Source organism: Calidris pugnax, unplaced genomic scaffold (genome assembly GCF_001431845.1).
Source record: "Calidris pugnax isolate Ruff unplaced genomic scaffold, ASM143184v1 scaffold518, whole genome shotgun sequence".
In the NCBI taxonomy this organism is placed as follows: Eukaryota; Metazoa; Chordata; class Aves; order Charadriiformes; family Scolopacidae; genus Calidris; species Calidris pugnax.
In genome coordinates this window covers 686,561-708,728 of record NW_015091362.1, presented here as the reverse complement: position 1 = coordinate 708,728, position 22,168 = coordinate 686,561, and the positions used below count along the sequence as shown (strand labels likewise).

General features: G+C 52.8%; 1 protein-coding gene across 2 annotated transcripts in view; it reads right to left on the bottom strand.

Moving 5' to 3' along the window:
• The window catches only part of LOC106899391 (fer-1-like protein 4), a 39,065-nt gene extending 16,909 nt beyond the window's left edge, over positions 1-22,156 (bottom strand). For both annotated transcript variants that reach the window (XM_014961194.1, XM_014961195.1), the window contains exons 1-24: positions 22,093-22,156; positions 21,428-21,516; positions 18,243-18,342; positions 15,947-16,038; positions 15,299-15,340; positions 15,038-15,205; positions 14,688-14,748; positions 13,275-13,406; positions 13,061-13,123; positions 11,975-12,059; positions 11,550-11,709; positions 11,152-11,335; positions 10,175-10,361; positions 9,579-9,943; positions 8,825-8,933; positions 7,859-8,057; positions 6,660-6,780; positions 5,920-6,020; positions 5,268-5,355; positions 4,104-4,220; positions 2,595-2,747; positions 2,163-2,346; positions 1,497-1,621; positions 970-1,104 (exon numbers count right to left, since the gene is read on the bottom strand). In XM_014961194.1, the coding sequence (XP_014816680.1) occupies positions 970-1,104; positions 1,497-1,621; positions 2,163-2,346; positions 2,595-2,747; positions 4,104-4,220; positions 5,268-5,355; positions 5,920-6,020; positions 6,660-6,780; positions 7,859-8,057; positions 8,825-8,933; positions 9,579-9,943; positions 10,175-10,361; positions 11,152-11,335; positions 11,550-11,709; positions 11,975-12,059; positions 13,061-13,123; positions 13,275-13,406; positions 14,688-14,748; positions 15,038-15,205; positions 15,299-15,340; positions 15,947-16,038; positions 18,243-18,342; positions 21,428-21,474 (3,018 nt within the window). In that variant the 5' untranslated portion in view covers positions 21,475-21,516; positions 22,093-22,156. The remainder of the gene's footprint in view (positions 1-969; positions 1,105-1,496; positions 1,622-2,162; positions 2,347-2,594; positions 2,748-4,103; positions 4,221-5,267; positions 5,356-5,919; positions 6,021-6,659; positions 6,781-7,858; positions 8,058-8,824; positions 8,934-9,578; positions 9,944-10,174; positions 10,362-11,151; positions 11,336-11,549; positions 11,710-11,974; positions 12,060-13,060; positions 13,124-13,274; positions 13,407-14,687; positions 14,749-15,037; positions 15,206-15,298; positions 15,341-15,946; positions 16,039-18,242; positions 18,343-21,427; positions 21,517-22,092) is intronic.
• Positions 22,157-22,168: the final 12 nt, after the last annotated feature.

The window sequence follows — 22,168 nt, the reverse complement described above, 5'->3', positions numbered from 1 at the left end:
CGAGTAGAAGAGACACACCTGCAGCAAATCCTCTTAACTCCCAGTCCATCTCCATGCAGAACTGGGCAGAGAGCCTGGGACTGTGCACCAGAAAACATCAAAGCTAGATCTGGGTCTCTTCCAGCCAGGGTTTGAATGTCTCCAAGGATGGAGAGATCCCACAAGCTCTCTGAGCTCCAGGCCCAGCATTTCAACTCCCTCTGGGTAAAAATTACTTCCTTACAGCAAGCTGAAATTTTTTCTTGTTCCAGCTTGTGTTCATTGCTTGTCATCCTGCCCCAGGTGCCTCCAAGAGAAGTCTGACTCCACCTTTTTTACCCTCTCCCATCCGTCATCTGCAGGCAGCAATAAGCCACTGCCTTTGCCTCATCTTCTCCAGGCTGAATATACCCAGCTCTCCACCTCTCCTCATTCTGTCCTGTGCTCCAACCCCAGTCATCTTGGTGGCCTCCTCTGGACTCACTCCAGTATGTCAATGTCTGTCTCGTACTGGGACCCAGGAAAGCTGCTGAGCTACACAGGAGAATCTGGTGCAAGTTATGCTATTCCCCTTCCGATAAAAAAGCGCCAGGAGTGTGACTTCAAGGTACTAATGAAGACAGAAAAGGGAGGTCTGAGGAACAATGGAAGATGACTCCTGAGGGACAGAGAAGAAGGAACAGCCCTAAGAGCTACATCATCTCCCCCATGAGCCCTCTGCGATCCCAGATCCACCGAGCACTCATCAGGACCTGGCTCAGGGCATCTCTGAGCCATCTGCACACTGCAGCCAGCACCTTCACCCCAGTTCATAGCAGAAGTCTGCAGAAAGTCTCAGCCTCGGCCCCCAGGACTCACTGCCACCAGTGGACTAGGATCAAGCTGAGTCATGGAAACCAAACAGGTGTGTGGCTCCTAAGAGCCTGCTCTCAGCACCCACACAGATCTCCTCTGCCTTCTACAGCAGGAGGGCAGCATGGCCATACTTACAAATTTATTGTGGCTGAAAAGGTTGATTATAATGATAGGGGTCTCTGTTTTCAACTCCTCTTTTTTCCCATCAATAACGAGCTGGTTGAACAGAAGTAGTTCATTCCACATGGGGCTCAGTGTCTCCTCCAGCATCTGCACAGAGAGACAGGAGGCCTGAGCGCATCACAGCCAGTGGAAACAAACCACGTGCACTTTGTAAAGAGAGTGAGGACACACAGGTTGATCCCCTCTGTCACGTAGCCACGTGCTGCTGGCACCCGGCAGGAGGGGAGATGGTAAAAGCGTGAAACTTGGGGCCAACTAACACACGCCAATCAAACTTTGAGACCATGTTCAATGATATATATGTTTTGTCAAATGTTCTAGTCACACTGCTCAGAGCCCACAGATACCTCATGCCTGGAGTTACAAAATTTCCAGGAGGACTGCCACAGCACTGGCCTTCAACATGTCAGTGAGGACATGATGATTTTTCTCTCCCCAAGTCCCCAAGATGGCAGAAGCAAGAGTTAAAGTAGTCTCACCCTTGTGGTTTGGCAATGAGTTGAAAACACCACTCTTGCAAATGGATCTGAAAGGCCATTGTCATCTGCAGGGAGGATTCCCCGAGCCTGATACAGATGGGCTCGGAGTTGGAAATAGCTGAAATCTGGTAAAAGAAAGAGAAGAGAGGTCCCAGTTCCCCAGTCCAGCCCTGTATGAGGTCAAAAAATGCATGAAGAATAGGGCCAGCCCTAGATAGGAGTGGGCACATGGGTAAGGAATGGGTACCACTTCTAGGGGCATTCACTGTGGTTCTCAGAAGACCAGCACACGTCAAAAGGTTTGGCCAAGCAAGACAAGGTCAGTGGACTCCCCAAACACCTCTCGGAAGGACAAGACATGTGAAATGTGCAGTGATCTGCTGTGAGCATCTGTTGTAGGGGAGCACCACCAAGCCTCAGCAAAGGGGCAGACTCAAGCCCATTGCCTATGAAGCCTCATGCCTCATTCGGTGCCTATGAAGCACCCATCCTGCCTCCTGCTCCAGCTCTGACGGTGCAAATGCATCCTCATGAGAGCAAACTGGACCTGCCTGTCCCAGTCATGCCTTGGAGATGGTGTGGAAATAATCAGACACTGACTCTGGGTCAGGACCTCTCACCTCTCTGCTCTCAGTTAAGCCATTGAAAAGTGGCATCTGCACTCACCATCCCTGCTGAGACGGCTGGGGGGACTGTACGCCGAGAGCTGGGCTACCTCCTGTCCACTCTCAGAGAGGTACTTGAACTCCTCAGGCAGCTCCACCAAACAGTTCTTTGCGTATTTCTTTATCCCAAGCCACATGTAGATTTCCAGTTTGGCAAAGATCTCACCGGTGTGTAAGCCAGGGACCTGAAAGCACAGGAGGTTTAGCAGGTTTCCCATGTCAGCCATGCCCCCTTCAGACAAAATGATCACCATCAGTCAGTGACCGACCAAAAAGCACAGGAGACAGAGTACCACACTGACAGAGGCAAAAGGCAGTGGTGGAGCAAGAGCTTCGTTTCCTTGTGAACTCCTAGATTTCATTAAGGAGAGCTGGAAGCAAGGAGGGAGACGCAGTGCGAAGCAAGAGCACACTGTTTTGGTATAAACCCTACCTTCATAAAGACAGTCTGGATCTTTGCACAGTCCTTGCCTTTCTCCTCTTCGACTACCGAGTAGAGAATGTTCTGCGCAGGAATCCTTGCATACGCCACACGCCTGTTGTTGCAGAGCATCCAGACGAGTACATCAGGGAGGGTGCACTGGGGCTGGAGGGAGGAAAGACAGGAATGTCACAGCAGAGGAACAGCACATATCTTGTCCTCCATCCACTGACACAGTGAAAGCTTCATCTCCTCACAGCAGGGACGGACGGCTGCAGGGCACTTTGGAGATGCAAATGAAGGCCCTAACACTGGACACAGGCTTCAGCAAGTCTCAGCCCCACAATACAGCTCTGCAGGTTTCTTAGAGGGAAGAAAAGGCCTTGTTTTCCATTGTGAACACCAGCAGGATGCACTCAGCCCCCACCATGTTGGGGAGAGGGAGTGCCCACAAGACTGAAAAAGTGGCATTTTACCCCATGCCTTTGACAGGAGCCCGAATGCTGATCCGTGGGAAGGAACCCCATCAGCTGCCATCCCAGCAACAAGAGTGCCCAGCACAAAGCTGCGGTTCGGGTTGAGAGCAGGACTTGCAATAAGCAAACACACGGATGGAAGCAATGACTTCTTTTAAACTCTAACCTAAGTTTTCTTCCCATCTCAGTTTCCTTGCCATTAGTGTTTGTATTTGTACCTGACACTTGTACTTGCAATTTTTCAGTACACAAGTAGCTGAAACAATTTATTACTGATCCAAAGACCACCAGCCCCCAAGCACAGACTAAAAGTGGCAAGGGTACGTGCAGGACTGACAGTAATATTCCCACCCAAAGGCAGGGAGCAAAACAGGAGGAGCTTCCTCTCTGTCAGGGGGACCAGCTGCAGCCAGTCTGTGAAGCTGGATCCCGAGGACAGCTTCTCCTCCTGGTGGTGTGAGGGGTGACGTCTTGGTCATGCTAAAGTCTACCCTCACATAGCTAAAGGTGTGAAAATGATTTGACATCACTTGGTGAAAGAATTCTCCGAACTGCAACATCTGCTCACTCCAGCAAACATCGTGTTCTGGTTTACACTGGACAAACACACTGATTTTCAGGAGTTACTGAAAATAGAGCCAGTGAAACTCTGAAAATGGAGAGTCTCTGCTATGGATGAGAGATCTCATTTCAATGCAAGTTTGAATTTGCAGAGAGTGTCCAGGGTCAGTCCCTGGTGGGCACGCAGGCAGCACAGGCTGTTTGCCCAGGCACAGCCCTGGAGCTGGCCCGGCTCTGCCTCCAACCCACCGCTGAGCTGCTTGGACCCCTGCTCTGTCACCAACAGCCCTCCAAAGCTGCCAAGCCTCATCCCTCATAAGAGCCGTTACATGAAACTTCCAGCAGATGGAACTTGGGATTTTACACAGCAAAGACAGACAGCAGAGGAAAGGCCCCAACTCAGGCTAGCGAGAGCCCCGGCAGCCAGCCCACTGCCCCTTCCTTGCCCGTGCTTGGAAACGAGGTGCTGTGGGAGCAGCCGTACCTCTTCAGCCATGAAGCATAGCTTTGCCAGGATCTTCCTTGTCTCCTTAACCTTCTCCTTGACATTGGTTCGAGTCAGCCGCCGCCTGATGCGGAGCCCCTGCTTTGCACACAGGATCTGAACAGAGAGCACAGCGTCACAGGCCCGGCCATGACACAGGTGTGCCAGGCTGGCACCCCTCAGAGGGGCTCTGCAGGGGCACCCATGTGCTGATGGCCTCCATCCTGTCCCATCGCACCCCAACCTCCACCACAGCTCACTCCCCAGCTGCTGAGAGCAAACCTCCATGAACCTGTCATGAGCCACTTAGTGATGGGTGCCAAGAACTGGAGACTCCAGTAACTCATCAGTTCTGCCAATACCAGCCAGGAACAGAGTCCATGAGCTTTTGTGTCATTTGGGGCAGAATGATGTATAACATTTCAGAAGCTGGTGGTCTAGGGCTCCAGATAGTGCCTGGGGGAACCTTTGCACAAGGAGCAGCTTGGGGCAATGTAGGGAACTAGAAGATGGGGCTGGGCTTTCATGTCTATCAGTTGATAGTGTACACATCTGAGAAGAGACTTTGTGATTAATTAAAACTAATCATGAAATCCGGAAGGAATTCGGGGTGCAAACCCAGTATGGACTGACAAGGCCAGAAAATTCATCTCTTGGGCTGGGTCTCTCTGAAAAAGAGACTCAGACTTAGCAGAGCACCTCCACCATAGCTCAGGTGACAATGCCTGGGTAGGCAGAGGGAAGGGAGCTAGGACCCAGACATGCCTAAAATGTTATTTCCTGCAGCTTTCATTGCATTTTGGTGAGTCTTTCAAAGCTTTGTAGTCTGATGAGGACTATGACTATAGCCGTGCCCTGCTGTGCTGTGATGGAAGGCACATAGCTGTGCTCTCATTCAGCTAGCTGGCCTTGTCTGCAGGATTATGAGCACCTAGATGTTGCTCTCTCCAGGGACAGGCACACGGATGGCTGTTGTAGATCTGCTGAATGGGTACCCAGCCTATGGGCTGAGTTTCCAGGGGCAGTGGGTCTCAGTGAGCTCCCCCAAATCTGCCCGCAGAAATAGCCTGCACCAAAAGGCCTCCACCAACACGCATGTGCTCAACCACATGTGCTCCACAGGAGAGGAAGGATGGCATCAGGGCACAACATCCCATAGCTTACGATGTTGCGCATCAGGTACTTTGTCCGACATCTGTCAAGGTTGTTTGGATGTGCCATTGTTTTTCTCTCTGCGCTGAGTGAATATTGCCTGCAATGAGAAAAGCAGCACGGGCTCTGCACCCCTTGCACCCACCAGGCAGAGCACAGCTCACACAACAAAGCTCCAAATCCCTGGTACTAATCTGAATGCATCAGAAAGCCCTCTCTCTGCAATGCCCTCTCTTCTGCAAGCTTTTTGATTCGGAAGGTACACTGGGGACTGCTCAGCACCTGAGGATCCCTCTCTACTGTCACCATGACAAGGCTGCGGACTGAAATGTGTATCGGACCCTACTGTGCCATCACAGTGACTGAAACACTAGTCTCTTGTCTGTGCAACTGAAGAGAGTGAAGGAAATGTCCTAACGTTTAGGAAACACCCAAGAGCCCAGGAACATCGAGGCTGCAGCCTGTGACCCCTGTGTTACCCAGGACTGGAGTCTCCTCTCCAGGCTTGAAGAGCTACAGAATCCTTGCCCCAGGTTGTCCTAGTTTCCTTCCACTCATCTGTCTCAAAAGGATGAGAGAGCAGGCTGTGCACAGCCCAGACAGAACATGATACAACCTCCTAACTTTAAAACAAGAAACCTTAGGAAATCAGGGACGTGCTAACCTGCATCCAGCTACAAATTCCTCCAGCACCTCTCTGAGCCGTTCTTCTGCTTTAGCCTTTGGCCTTCTCACAAGCTTCTCCACGTCATACAGCCCCTGCTCCTGTGGGGAAAGCACAACATTCAGAGAGCTTGAGCCTGGCTGCAGGGTCAGAGTGAAACATTGCAAGGATGCATTCACCACAATGGCTTGTGCCCTTCTGCAGAGCTGGAGATCATGAGAGTGCTGCAGGTCAGCACTGTGCTGCCAGGGATTCTCTGGAGCCTGGGGATAACCTTAACACTGGTTGTTACAAAACTTTGTGTCTCGGTCCTTGAACAGCAACTGAAACACACTGGCAAGCTCTGCTTTTGGATTTCGAAGCCCAAAAGGGAAAAACGAGGCCCTGGGAAGAGACTGCACCCCCCTGATGACAGCCTGAGGCAGAGAGTCTGTTTGCAGCAGCATCTTCCCAGAGCAAATGCAACTCAGGACTGGTATCAGAAGAGCTTTTTGTCACAGAGATGGTGACACTCACACCTCCAGAGACACTGCTAGGCTGCAGCACAGGACAGGCAGTGGCTCTGCACTCACTGCCATACCCCACGTCTAAAAGGCAGGTGGGACTGAGCCCTGTGAGAGGTGGACTCACATAAGGGGTGAGGATGTTTAAGGCAAACATCCCATAGAGCAACTGCATGTGCTACACATAAAGAACACCAGAAGGGACCACGCTGCAGACAGAAACCCTGAACATGCTACCAGGCGCTCTGCCAGCTTGACGATCCAGTTGGAAATGCAGAGTCTCCAGGTGTGATCCTCCCAGTAGCTCCACACGTACACACAGGGTTTCTCATGCATCATGGGCAGGCAGCTGTACGACCTAAGGGCAGCAGGCACAGGGGTTACGGCTGCTGTTTGCAGAAAGCACGTGCCATATCATAACGCAGCGCTCGCGCAGCCAGCTCAGGGAGCAGCATCTGGGCTCTGTTGTCCTCACAGAGAACCAGATGGTTTGGGCCCTGCACCGCAGACATGGATTCAAGCTGCTGGATCTGTCCTTTGCCATCCCAAACTAGCGCACAACACGTGCCCAGTTGAGTCAATGCCTATCAATATCCAAAGGGCGGGTGTCAAAAGGATGGGGTCAGGCTCTTCTCAGTGGTGCCCAATGACAGGACAAGGGGCAACAGGCACAAACTGGAACACAGGAAATTCCATCTCAACATGAGGAAAAACTTCTTTACTCTGAGGGCGCCAGAGCCCTGGAAGAGGCTGCCCAGAGAAGGCGTGGAGAGCCTCCTTCTCTGGAGATATTCAAACCTGCCTGGACACATTCCTGTCCAACCTGCTCTGGGTGACCCTGCTCTGGCAGGGGGTTGGACTGGATGATCTCCAGAGCCCCTACTACTCTGTGATTCTGTGAAAGAGGCTGATGGGAGTGTTGGATGCTGCTGAGATTTCTTGCTGCTATGGAACTGTGCAGTAGCAGGCACAGGGCCCACAAGACAAACACCAAGACATTGCCAGGCCTGTAGGACAAACCAGAGAGCATTCCCAGAGCAAACATATCATTAGAAGAGCTTGTCTATGAGTCTCGCCTGCCCAGCATTGGACAGCATGTGCTTGAATACTCCATCCCTTCCTCCTCACTGAAATCAAGCCCTTAGGATGCTGCTCATTAACCAGAAAAAAAAAAAAGATTGCTATTATTGATAGGCCACAGTTTTCCAGGGGCCCTGTCTCTGGCTGCCTGCACACATCGACAGACACCTGTAGGTGTCTGGGCTAATGGGTAATGTCAGCCAGCTAGCCCATGGCAAGCTGCAGCGTTGCAAAGAGGAGAAAAACCTGCACAGCACTCACATTGCTGAGCAGACCTCTATAACATCTGGAATAACCCACCTGGGAAGCTGGGGCAGGACCAGAGTAGGTGGGAAAGAAAGATGAAGAAGACCCACCTGTCATACTCTGTGGGCTCTGGTCTCTGGCTCTCAGTCATCGACTTGTTCAGTGCTGCTGAAGCTGAGGCCAGGACTTCAACATCCAGCTCACCATCTGAACCAGGGTCCAGCAAAGGCTGCTTTTCTTCTTTCACTTCTCCCTTTTCCACTTTTCTCCATACTTTAGTCACAACCTCTTCAGCTTTGCCATAGTTTCCTTGAAGTTAAGCATTAAACAGTAAACAGCTGAGTAGGATCACTGTTAAACAAGTTTGCTAGCTTAAAAAATCAGAGTGCATTCATCCTGAGAAGAGAAGCACATGGGCATGCACTTTTGAACGAGCTTGGACTTCTGGAACTAGCAGTTCAGTAGCATTCAACCACCAGAGCACTACATGGACAACCGGGATGTCTGAGGGAGCTCAGCAATTGCAAGAACATCCTTGTGTATGCATTCAGGTTGCACCAAGTGCCTGCTAACTGTCATCTACTCCCATACACTGGGGTCAGCAGCAGTCACTCAGGAAGACTTCTCAGCATCAAACATATCCACCCATCCAGCTTAGCAGGGGAGGGCTCACACCCGCTCTCCTACCATTGTCTCCCCATCACCCGCTGTCACAGCCCCTCAGCACCACGTGGCCAACCTCAGTATCCCAGCTTCCCCACCTTTGCTTCCCTTTCTTACTCCCAAACCCTTCTACCTTGACTTCCCAGGACAGCTACAACCACTCTCCCCAAACAGGCAGTTCATACAAATACTGCAAATCTCCGATCCTATAGGAAAGCATCCAGACTTTCAAGGTAATTAAAGCACCGTGCACACTCCCTGGCCTCAGCCCCCATCCCTCCCGAGATCCTGTTTTGGAGGCATGAGCTGTGCAAGGGCTGGCACCTTAGGACCATAGTGCTGACTTGGGCTATCAGAGGGAGATTTGCACTGTTCCCATAGTTTCTGGACACAGGGTCCTGGGGAATACCCACCTATAGAGACTTCAAAGCTGACAGACTTGGAGCTGAGAGAGGAGTCCATCATAGTGGCTTCAAAGAAGGCAGCAAAGAGGAGGAATTCCTCCTTCCTCCCCAACATGTTCTGAGCAAGGAGACAGTAATCAGCCCAAGAGCCTTGTGTGCCAAAACACTGCCTTAGCAGAAATTTGGAGAGCATCAGGGCATGGCTGGTGCCTGCCAGCCCTCCCAAGGGACATCAGTGGGATGCTGCTGAGGTCACTACCACTGGGCTGCCAGAGGCAGGATAAGTTTTCTTGGAAATCCTGCTGGGTTGATGCAGAGCCATGGCTTTGGCTGATGCTTGTGTGAGGCCACTGCGCAGGTTTGTAGACAAAGGGATGGCCATGGTACCAACACAGCTGCATCTCGCCTGCCTTTCCCAGGCCAAGCAGAGACCCAGAGCCAGCTAACAGCTCCTGAGCTCCAGGCGAGAAAAAGTACATGCTCAAAGGCAGCTGTGCCCTGCCCACAGCAGCTCATGTGGGAATAACATCCACATGAGAGTCCTCCCTGCGCCAGGACGGCAGCATTGGTGGGGATGCTCCAGCCTCACCACGGGAACGTTTTGGGACTGTGGCCTCAGCCCTTGCAGAGGCTCAGAGAGCTCTGGATGGGGCAGCAATGGTCTGGTTGGGTTTTCTCCAGTTACACCAAGGGACCCCACTGCCCCAGGACGCCTGTGCATGCCACAGGCCAGCCAGCATGGGTCAGCGACGCCAGCATTTACCTCGGGGAGTGGATGAAGCTCTTCCACCTCCACAGTGACCTCCTCAGGCTGCTCAGTCTCCTGAGAGTCCCCAGCCTCCTCCTCTCCCTGCAGCTGCCTCAGTTCTTTGGCTTTCTCCTTGGATTTCTTACTTTTCTTCTTCAGCTTCAGTTTGCTTAGGGCACCTTTTGTCTTGTCCCCAAGCTTCCTCTCTGCCATGCCAGAGTTGCTGAAGATCTCCACCGTGATGGCCATGAGGATGCGCCCGCGGTAGAAGATCCCCTCGCCCATGCCCTCATTGAGGTCTTTGTGGATGTCCCGCAGAGCTGAGTTCTGAGGGGAGCCATATAGGTTCACCCAGGCTGGGCCAAACGTGGGGTTAAAGCCTGCAGTGACACAGAGAGGATCTAATTACATCACAGGGAAAGGGTCTAGTTATACCACAGGGAGATGCAGAGAGATCTACCCCCCCAAGACAGCCCAGAACACAGGGATGTGAGAGTGCTTTGGCCACTCTTGCTTCCCACTGCCAGGAACCACCATGGCCGAGAAGAGGGTGCAAGGCATGGGGCTGTCCAGGACACCCTGTCCCACAGGGCAGCCGTGCCAGGCCTCACCATTCCTGCCAGGGTCCGAGATCTGCTGCAGGTCAATGTAGTGTGTAGCAATGGCCACATCACCAACATTGGCATCATCCAGCACCTGGACTTTTATCTTCCTGGCCAGAGGCGGGAACATCTCAATGAAGCTGATCTGCTCATTCCATTTGGGCTCAGTGGTGTTGGTCTCCACTGATGTTTCCCCCTAGGAAGGAGAAGGTGTGAAAGCCACGCAATCCCAGCCAGCAGCCAGAGCAAGGCACGCCTCAGGGCCTCTCTGGGAATGGCATGTCCTCCTGTCCCACCTGCAGACGGTGCTGGGCAAGCTCTGGAGGTGGCAGTATCCCTGCTTCTGCCCCCATCCCAGCAGTTGCTCTTGTGCTTCATCAAGGGGGCTGTCCCAAGGCCCTGGCCATGCTCTGCACAGCCAAGGGAAATATTGGAAGCAAGTGGACAGCACCATCAGACCCAGAGATGTCACAGGGTTCTCTGGGAGCACACCCAGGCCCACAAGGATGCCAGGGACTGATTCTCTTCTTAATGGACATCACAGGACCAGAAACACTGGCCTTGGGTGCAAGCAAAGGGCCAGCAGCTCAGTAAACTCTTCTGAGGGTGTCAACCTGAGCCTAGCTTGCCACAGAGGACTTCTGCTCCAGGATTTATTTGCCCCTTTCCCTGTGTTTAGGGATATGAAATCTCTGTCTGCTGCACCAGTAGCTCAGCCAGTGGCTGTGCTCAGGGCTGGAGCCATCCCCCATGCAGCAATCTGCAGAAACAAAAGTCCCATAAAAGCCTTCTCATCCAGACACTGCACACTCATGGCCACACGGCTCAGGCCACTGCCAAAGACAGCAAGAACTGAGCTCTCCCAGCCTGACTCCAGTGGGATTGCTGTGTTCCCTGGAGGCTCCTGACAGCATCAGCCTAGTGCATGCTGCCACACAGCCAAAGGAGGATCGGCCCGGCCCCATGAAGGCCCCCTGGAGACTCACCTGCTGCCCACAGAATGAGACCTGCACATATGGGTCGATAAAGGCTTTTTTCTCCCCTATGATCTTGGAGAAACCACCCATGATGCCTGCGCTCATGCTGGGCAGGCCCTCAGCACGATACAGCTTGATGCAGACCCTGGCCCAGGGTCTCTCTGCAGGGACTCTCTTAGGCAGCAGCAGGTTCCTAAAAGACAAATTCATGTTCTGGCTCTCTCCTGAAGCCCAGGAAATATGATGCTGGAAAATGCCCTGAGTGGCAGGAGGTTTGGATCCTGCCCCACAAAGCTATCTCCCTGGATCCTTCCCCATCAAAACAGGGGAAAATGGGGCAAAAAAGGTAGTGTGAAGAGAGACGTGACTGTTTTGCCCAGGGCCATGCAAGACTGCACTGCACCTACCTTTCAATGTCCTCATCCCGGCTGCTGGAAGAGGTGGGAAGGGAGCCCACAACGTCCCCACGTGCGGTGACAGAGATGTTGCACTTCACAAAGCCTTTCACACCTGCCCGGGTGTCCGTGGGGTCACTGATAACAGCCCACTTCTGGAAAAACCTGTGATCTGAGGGGAAGGAAATGAGTTCCCTATAGAGAGCCCAGGTTACCATCTCACATCCCAACTACGTCTGCACAAAGATTGCTCTGGCCCTGCCTCTGAAGGTGAGACCAGCCCTCAGACAGTCAGGAGGAGAAGCAAGTGCCAGTCCTCATGTGAACTAAGTGCTTGGAAGACAGGGTCCTCATCAAGCTCAGCAGAGCATGAAGGAAACATCTGTTTCAGACAAGGCCGGGGCCAGGGAGCAGGGAAGCAGTGCAGTTGGTCATACCTGGCTGGCTGTACACTGTCACAACATCCATCTTGAATGTTCCTATGCACATTCCCAGGAACGGTATCTTCTTTGAGTGAAAAACCTGCAGACAGCAGAAATGTCCCTGAGCACCAAGAGATGTGGGCAGCCAGGTGACACATCCAAGTATCTCTGAGGAGGGACAGCTAAGAGATGCCCATTCCAACACACAGCTCAGGCAGCAGTTGCAACCTCCTCATGCACAGTGACGCATCTGAGTTAGCCCTGGGAAAAACTCATTTCTGCCCAACAATTCCCACAAAGCCCATGAGCCCATAACCCTCAGTCAAACCTGGGCAAGGGAAATTCACATGCAACCAATTCAGCTGCTTCTGCCAACCCCAGATAAGCCAAATCCCCACAATGGACCAAGGGCAGACCTGCTTTCCCACAGGGACTCCTATGTCCATATCCCAGTGGGTCAGGGCAGAGCCCCCACCAGGCTAGTGTCTCTCCCAAAATCCAGGCCGTGCTCAGTGCTTGCTGAGCCCACACCAGCAGAAGAGATGAGCAGCCTTTCACAGGGCAAGTGCTGGAGGCAGTGTGACAAAGGAGGTGTTGGCTGGGTTTAGCCAGCTTCAGAAAAGCCCCGTGCTTTGGAGAAGCCCCCGCACTTTGTGCCAGGGGATTTCTGAAGACTGCTCTCTGCCTGCCTGTTTTTTTCTGCAAGCACAAATCACTGCTGACCTCCCCTCACACCAGTCATTCGCCTCCACAACCTGCAGGACGAGCCTCCAGGGTAAGGGGCAGCAGGGAATCCTCCCCAAAAAAGTCAGTCTGCAAGGCCGCCAGGCAAGAAACTACCCCAGGAGTCCCATTTCAGTCACTGGATGCAGAGAAATCCTGACACAGAGGAGGTGGGAATGCTGCACTACCCACTGCTGGGTCTCTGCCCCACTGTGGCCGCAGGAAGGCCCTTGGGTCTCTCTGCCAGGCAGATGCCTCTGGCTGGAAGACCTGGCTGGTACCAGTACCTTTGTTTTGCCCATCACTGCCAACATCTACAAGCATAAGCGATGGGCTGGACCAGTTACTGAGGAAGTATAAAGAGGAGGACAAACTTACCGAGATCTCTATGAGTCTGTGGAATAAAACGTCCCTTGGCTCATGAAATTCAAACAGAAAATACTGGAAGAGAAGAGCAAAGTAGCTGAGCCCCAGGGCCCCACAAGCACCTCTGCTCGAGAGCAGCTGCATCCCAAGCATTGCCTGCAAGGACAGCCCCAGCCACTTGGGACACTGGTATGGCAAGGACAGAGCCTCTGTCCCTGTCACATACTTCATTGTAGAAGGGGCAGTTTGTTGACTTCTGCGTTGCCGTGTGCCTCTTCTCCTCTCCAACTTTGACTACCACAAAGGGGTTTATGTTCACCCCCACCAGCTTCTGCGCTTCAATTATATTAATCCCAACCTGAGAAAACGTGGGAGAAAACCTTCAGATCAGTACTCTCCTCGTCTGCAGGTCCATCTTGAGCTTGTTTCAGCAATAGCAGTATGTGAATGTGCAGGGCCCTCTTGCTGGAGGGTGGACGCTTGGGGCAGGCAAGTGCATGGCTGCTGAAATCTGCTATGGACAGGACAAACCAAAATGGTACTTGAGATACTTGTTTCTTTCAGACAAGCAAGGAAATGAAGTCTTAGATCCCCAGCACCTTTGACAAGTGCAGCCTCCCCGGCAGCACTGTCTCCACTCAGTTCCTGACCCCAGGGGGATGCAAACTCACTGCTCCCACATGGTGGGGTCCACAGAGCATCTTGGAGAAGATGCTCTTTGTATCTTCTGTCAGCACTTCTCTTTGAATCCTACTGAAATGGACACCACTGGAAAGACTGGAATGGGGCTGTCTCATTTGCTGTGACTGTTTATGCATCTACAACATGGGAGAAATGTTCTCACATTTGCTCTCAGTACAAGCAACTAGACAGTTGTTACGGTGAATAATAGCTTCAAGAAAAGGATGGTATGAAATTCCACCCTGACAAAATCTTCCTGCTTTCAGGACCCAGCCCTGAAAAGCAGGAGACCCAAATGTGAGTCCACATTTACTTAGAACCAGGGAAGAATTTGAAAGGATCTAATTTAAAAAGGATTTTAAAAGGATTTAAATCCACAGCCAGGCTGGGAGGCCTGCTCTGAAATCTGCAGGGCAAAAGATGGACTGAACTCCATTTCCAAACTTTAGAGGGGTTTCAAATAAACCTGATGTCAGAGCAATGGCCTGAGCCACAGCTTCACACCAGCCTCCTGGCATCTCCAAGAAAGCCCCTGGAATAGCCCTCCACCCCCAGCCATGTCCCACACATGTTCCTGGGGGCCCAGGCAAGCCCTGGGGAGGCTGGAAGGCACCAGTTGTCCCTGGGTGCTCTCCAAAGCTCTGCTTGGGCAGTGTTTTGCAGCAGCACATGCAGCTGTCAGGCTGATTCCATTCTCCTGTACATCCATAGCTACATGGCCCAGAAAGAAACTCTGCTCCGGGTTGGCTGATGTTGAGTCAGCACTCATGGATGCAATCCGTTCAGGAAATCTCACACCTTGCTCAGGGAAACCACACAAAGCAAGAAGGGGTCCTCATGATAGAGGCCTTGCTGGGGTATGTGGCAATTGGAGAAGCCCAGGCCTGGAGCAAGGCAGCAAGGGACTGGCTGCAGGGCCAGAGGGAGCTGCACGGACACGCATCCAACGCTGCAGTACCTGGAAGCTCTGCGGGGTTGGGGTGGCAAAGAGGTCCCGTGCGGAGCAAAGTCTGGAGCGGCTGCACAGAAAAACAACCTGAGTGAGCAAGTCCCTTCATCTACATGGACCTGAGCAAGGCCCCATTGAGGGAAGAAACAGAGAGCCTGGAAAATAATGGCCCCTTGCCCTGGGAATAAGCAAATCCCCAACAGTCACTGTTTGGGGCCATTGGAGACTGAAGGTTTCCAACATTTTGCAGAAGCAGAATGTCAAGAGATGTGAGATTCCCCCACAAATCACCCCATGAGATGGCACTTTCCACCCCAGGGCCCAAGCAGGGGCAAGAGAGAAGAGCACGCCATGGATACCTCTTCACAGGGCTGAAGACAATGCCCGAGATTTCCATCTCAGACACATCATAGAAATCTTCTTCTTCCTCTTCCTCTTCTTCATCAGTGTCCAGGCCTTTCGCCAGCTTTCTGCCTAGCGCAGCAGCCCTCCGGTCCAGTTCACTCGCTCTCGGCCCCTCGGCTGCCCTGTAAACCCCCCACCGTGTCACACGCCGCATCGTCAGCCCTGACGAGCGGGTTGTGTGCTCCCCTCCACCCGTGAGGAGTAAGGCTACTTACTCCAGCTCCTCAAATCCAGGATTGCGGATGATTAACTCAGAACTGTAAGAAAAAGAGATGCTTTGCTGAAAAACAAATGTGTTGAGGCTGTTCACGGATGCATTTAAGTAATAGTGCCACAGCCATGCTTCCGCTTGGCTCTTGGCAGGGACATGAGCATCCTCCTAAGTGACACTTTTCCACTGTTCACCCTGTGTGCCCGTTGCTTTGTCTCTGGCCTTCCAGAAGTGACACTCCCCAGACCTTGCTGCTGCCTGTTATCCTGTCCACCCAGACACACACATCTCCCCTGGCTTTGGGCACCATCTGTGTGCAAGGTGCTTGGGGTTGCTACAGTCCAAAGCCACATTCTCTCCAACTTTGCAGCCATGAAGTCTTGCTCCCGTCAGCCAGAAAGACTGCAGAAACACTCTCGGATCTAAAAGGACTCCCAGGGTGCAGTGGGTTGTTGCAGTCACAGGCTCTTTGTGAAGACAAGGTATTTTCTGCCCAAGAGCCCTGCTCACTTATTGCTGCTGTAGAGCAGCACCTGGCCAGCCTGGCCAGGGGTGGAGAGTAAATGGTGCTGGATTGCATCCCAAAGGGTGCCACTGGCAAAGGCAGCTGTACAAGCCGCCTGTAAATTTGCTCCTCCCAGGATTTCAATACCTGTCTTTCATCTGGTAAACAAAGTCCTCCTCAACCCAGGTCCCAGCTGAGCCATCTGGAGGCTGGTAGCGCAAATCCAACTCAATGTAGATCTACAAACAGAAAATGAAACTGCTTGAGAACTTGGCAGCCACAAAACTGCAGAAATGCCATGGAAAAGGGGAAGGGGAGCACAGAATTTAAAAAGAAGTGAGACGGTGGTGGGAAGAAGGGAAAGGAAGGGGGTCACAACCCCACAAGAAGCCTATTTATACCATACTCTCCTTGTCTGCCTCCATCAATGACCAAACTCCCCCCCTGCAGCTTCCCAAACTCCAGGATTCACTGAAGTTTCAAGTTTCCAAATCTAAACTATACCACCCCTAAGAGCCATCTTGGGGCATTTTTGGTAAGGAAAGTGGGGACAGCCTTACAGCAGAGCAAACCAACGTGCAGTCTCCCTGTGGGAGGCACAAGACAGTGGACAGAGCATCCCCAGGCATGACAGCTTGGTTTAAAGCACCACAGGAGCCATAAGCACACCCAGAGTCTGGATCACAAGAGACATTGACTTAGCATTACTGATGAAGAAGGACAGCCAGAGAAGCACATCGAGTATTGGCACAGCCAGCATGGGTCTGAAAATACTTTGTCTGCAGGTGACTAGCCTGATTTCAAATCAACACAAACACACAAGGATTTCCCAGCAGAGGCCAAAACCGCAGCCATGGAGCAGGTCCCTTCTTAGTAGGCTGAAGGGGATCTACAAGCTGACTTCAGAGCTCAGTCCCCGGAAAACACATGTTTCTGGGAGGAGAAATACAGCCCAAGAAAGCAGTAGTACAGTGACTGGGAAACAGTAGCAAAGGCTGGATGGATGCAGAAGCCTGAGATAAAGCTGGGTGAACAGCTAAGTCCAAAAAATACCCTTCAAACCACCAGAAGAAAAAATGGTGTAAATAACCCAGGTCCCAGAGAAGAACAGGACTTGGAAAAGCAGGAAGGGCTTTATTCCCACTTTGCTAAAGGAGCAGCAGTTGAAACAGCCTCTTTCCCTTGGGGATGTGTCTCTTCCCAGCTGAGAAAGAGGGAGGGGGTCTCAGGCTGCCCTTGGATGCGTCTCCGGTCTTGCCTGCCTTGTTTCTCCCCCCACAGCCTCTGTGCAGCCAGGGCTGCACAATCAAAAATGAACCTGGCAAAACCCAATGCAGCTGGTTTTTGGTTGGAGCGGCTCATCAGCATGAGCACTGCTGGCAGCACAAGAGAAGAGGCAGCCAGGGCATAGGGCTGGGCCACAGAGCAGCTCCAACCTAACAGCGGTGTGAGCACCCCAGCTCACAACAGCCCCCTCAAACTGCTGCCAGCATGGAGTGATGCCAAAGGGTCAGTTTAGTCCCTGTCCCTTTGTTGACACAAACACTTATGGAGTGAGCTGCATGGGGTTAAAAATCACCCTGGAAATGCTCAGTTTCCACCTGGAGCTGCTCCCTGATCCAGTCAGCTCAGCAATACAAGAAAGCCATGCTTGTGCCACTCGGGCTAGTGGTCTGGTGGCCACAGAGCTGCATCCCCATGGCCACCACAAGGGTGAGTCAGGTTGCCCATGGGAAGGACACAATGGGGCACAGCACATGGCAGGGCTGCCCGCTTCTGCCTTTCCCCCCCCCGGCTCTGCCCGCAGCCCTGGCACCAAGCCCTGGTTGTCCACCACTGACTGTACCGTGCCTGCACACCCCACTGGCAGGAAATGGCTCATTTTTGGGTCATGTTCATTTTCCATCAGCACAAAGGGCCCAGTGAGCCCTAGCACCAGGGCAGGAGGTAAGCGGGAGCCACGGCACAGAGCAGAGAGGCAGGCAGGTGTCAGAGCCACTCATGGTGCCCCAGACCATCATTAAGCACTGGCGTTTAACCTAAAAGCTCATCGGGTTCCCAAGGCACCCTGCCTCACCCCATCGGCTCCCCTCTGCCTCACAGGCTGCAGCAGCCCGTGCCCATGCACTGCATGGTGCAGGAAGCAAATGAAATACCACCTCCCTCATCTATCACCCAGGGAGGTTTTACTAAGCCCCTCAGCGGGTTCCCGGGCCCCCACCCCACCCCACCCCACACACTTCTGGATGCTCCTAGAACCACTTGACATGTGTAAAGTGGCTGCATCCCTGTGTAGAGAGGGCACAAATGCTGCAGTGCTCCCAGGCTCAAAGCAGCACCTTGGACTCTCCCTCAGCCCCCAATCCACTTGGGAAGCACCACACAAGTTTTCCCACAAATCCTTCCTGATTGCTGATGGCCAGGCCACCCGTGGAGGACTTACACCAGTGACTCTGTGGTTCCTGTCGACGAGGGCCTCCCGGAGGATCAGCCTCCCAGATATCATCAGGTGCTGAAGGCTGAGGACAAGGGTACCAAGAAGCCTGGAACAAAACCAGAGGTTGCAGTAACACTGTATGTAGCATCAGAAACTACAGGCCGGTCAGCCTCACCTCCATCACTGGAAAGGTGATGGAACAGCTCATCCTAGATGTCATCTCTAAGCATGTAGAAGAAAAAAAGGTCATCAGGAGTGGTCAGCATGGATTGATCATGGGGAAGTCATGCTTGACCAGTCTGATAGCATTCTACAATAGAAGGACTGGCTGGGTGGATGAGGGGAGCAGTGGATGTTCTCTACCTTGACTTTAGCAAGGCTTTTGACACTGTCTCCCATAACATCCTCATAGGTCAGCTTAGGAAGCATGGGTTAGGTGTCAGAACAATCCCATACACCATTACAGGTTGGGACGGACCTGCTAGAGAGCAGCTCTGGAGAGAGAGACCTGGGAGTCCTGGTGGACAACAAGTTGCCCATGAGCCAGCAAGGTGCCCTTGTGGCCAAGAAGGCCAACAGCACCCTGGGGTGCTTTAAGAAGAGCGTGGCCAGCAGGTCAAGGGAGGTCATCCTCTCCCTCTGCTCTGTCCTGGTGAGGCTGCATCTAGAGTACTGTGTCCAGTTCTGGGCTCCGCATTTCAAGGACAGGGAACTGCTGGAGAGAGTCCAGCGGAGGCTATGAAGATGATCAGGGGGCTAGAACATCTCTTATGGAGAAAGGCTGACAGACCTGGGTCTCTTCAGGCTGGAGAAGAGCAGACTGAGAGGGGATCTCATTGGTGCTGATCAGTACCTAAAGGGTGGGTGTCAAGAGAATGGGGTCAGGCTCTTCTCCATGGTGCCCAGTGATAGGACAAAGGGCAACAAGCACAAACTGGAACACAGGCCGTTCCATCGCAGCATGAGAACAGAAAAAAAGGTCATCAGGAGTGGTCAGCATGGATTGATCATGGGGAAGTCATGCTTGACCAGTCTGATAGCATTCTACAATAGAAGGACTGGCTGGGTGGATGAGGGGAGCAGTGGATGTTCTCTACCTTGACTTTAGCAAGGCTTTTGACACTGTCTCCCATAACATCCTCATAGGTCAGCTTAGGAAGCATGGGTTAGGTGTCAGAACAATCCCATACACCATTACAGGTTGGGACGGACCTGCTAGAGAGCAGCTCTGGAGAGAGAGACCTGGGAGTCCTGGTGGACAACAAGTTGCCCATGAGCCAGCAAGGTGCCCTTGTGGCCAAGAAGGCCAACAGCACCCTGGGGTGCTTTAAGAAGAGCGTGGCCAGCAGGTCAAGGGAGGTCATCCTCTCCCTCTGCTCTGTCCTGGTGAGGCTGCATCTAGAGTACTGTGTCCAGTTCTGGGCTCCGCATTTCAAGGACAGGGAACTGCTGGAGAGAGTCCAGCGGAGGCTATGAAGATGATCAGGGGGCTAGAACATCTCTTATGGAGAAAGGCTGACAGACCTGGGTCTCTTCAGGCTGGAGAAGAGCAGACTGAGAGGGGATCTCATTGGTGCTGATCAGTACCTAAAGGGTGGGTGTCAAGAGAATGGGGTCAGGCTCTTCTCCATGGTGCCCAGTGATAGGACAAAGGGCAACAAGCACAAACTGGAACACAGGCCGTTCCATCGCAGCATGAGAACAAACTTGTTTACTTTGAGGGTGCCAGAGCCCTGGAACGGGCTGCCCAGAGAAGGTGTGGAGAGTCTCCTTCTCTGGAGATATTCAAACCTGCCTGGATGCGTTCCTGTCCAACCTGCCCTAGGCAAATCTACTTTGGCAGGAGATTGAACAATGATATCGGAAGGTCCCTTCCAGCCCCTTCAATTCTGTGATTCTGTGATCAGTGCCTACATCCTGGGGGAAGAGAGTTCCAGGATCTCTGTTCTCCTGCTCACGGCCCCTCTGAGCTCGCTGCTGCTGCCACAGAAAGGCTGCACACACAGAAGTCCAGAGACCACACATCAGTACAGCTGTGTAGCAAATTTTTCCCTTCTGTCCTTTCACACTCTCTATCCCAGTGCACTGGCCACCTGCTTTTAAACTGTAGTGCTTGTCACCTGCTCCCCAGCTGCAGAGGTGTGTGGAGAGGTGCTGTCAGTGCCAGCCCACTCATTTCCCACCGACTTCTTTGCTCAGTGCCATCAGGTCCTTGTGATTTGTTACTGTTTGTTTTATTTATTTGTCCTATAGCAGTTTCTATTGACATTTCAGTTACAGACAACTGCTCTGATCCAGCTCCCATAAGGAAAGCACCCAGTAAACAGTGACACAAAGTTCAGCTGCATTTTCTACTCTCGCTTTATCTTTTAGGTATCTCGCATGAGCTGTACTTATCTGCTTCCTCCACACCCTCTCTAGCAGGCTTATGGTGGCTTTGAAAAGGTTTGTATTATTAAGTGCCTCTAGAAAGTTGTTCCTATTGATTTTCCTTTAGTTTTTACGTATTGCTTATCAGAGTTGGCACCATTCCCTGCATCCTCATGTTTCTCGTGTCCTGGAAGGACGTGCCTCTGCTCTCTCGCCTGCTCCACCACTACTCAACCTGTCACCTCTACTCTTGGGTTTCCCTAAAGTGTTTTACAACTGCTGGAATAATTGCTGAGTTCACAGTATCGTGTCTGTGCCACCTAGAAGCATTCTAAATTCTGGCTGATCCTTTAAGCTTAAATTGCTGTCTTTTTTTAAAGGTTAAACCATACTGCCACAGGCTTGGGGCTTTTCCCCACTGATAGGCATGTTGAATTTGGGTGCAGCATGGTCCAGTCACCAGGTGGTTCTACAGGGTGAGAGCAGGTCCCCATTCTGCTCTAAGTCCTGCCCTTGCAGCTCTATTTTTTAGGGGCCTATTTTACCTTTGCCCCACCTTGGGGCCTGATCTGGATCCATCCTTAGGTAATCTCTGTTATTGCTGGCACAACTAAATGGAACTAAGCCTTAGTTAACTTCATGTATACAGCTCTGCCGCCGCATCAGAACAACCAGCTCCATCTCTCTTCTACAACTTGTATCCTGCTCATCTTCCTTCCATCAAATTTCCAACAAAAATTTTCTACACCTAGTAGAAAATTTAAAGCCCGGTACGTCTCTTCTCCGCAACGGCTGGTCACCCCAACAACCAAAGAACCTACCTGTTACTGAAAACCTTGCTGCAGTTGTAAACCTTGATGGACAGCATTTCTCCCACGACGAGCTTCCCGTAGTGAGGCCAGCGGAAGAGCTACAACCAAACAGCAGGGAGAGACACCAGTTCATCCCCAGCCACGCCACCCGTGCCTCTCGGCTGAGAGGTCTGCTCTGCGAGGTGACTGAACCAAAGAGCACGACAAAGAGCTGCCCGGGGCTGGGGAGGAAGGAAGGATAGGGAAGGGGGTGAGAGCCCCTCGGGCGGGCCAGAGCCCCGGGCTGGCTGCGAAAGAAGCCAGAGCATCATCGCGCTGGGACGAAGAGGACACCTGTGCCTGCTGGCGGGCTGAGACGGGGCACGGGAAGGTAGAGAGGCGCTTGGGGAGAAGAGATGGCCCGGGGCAGCACCCTCAGGCTCAGGCACACGGCAAAGCCGCCCCCCGAGGCTGCGGTTCACCCCACACCCCGGCCGCCTGCCCTCCCCCGGGGAACCGAGCCGGCCGGGCGGGACGGCAGGCGAGCGGCGGGACCCGGCCGGGCTGTCACAGGCGTCAGGGACGGGAGGGTGAGGGTGGGCGCTCCCCGGCCCCGCTCCCCTCCGCCGCCCCCCCAGGCACCGGCCCCGTCCCCCGCCCCGGCCCGCAGAGGACACCCGCCGGTTCGCCCTCACCTCCCCGAAGAGGGTCTCGGGGCCGCAGCGGATCTTCCTCGTCTTCTGGCTGAAGCCTTGGGAAGGAGAGGGGGGG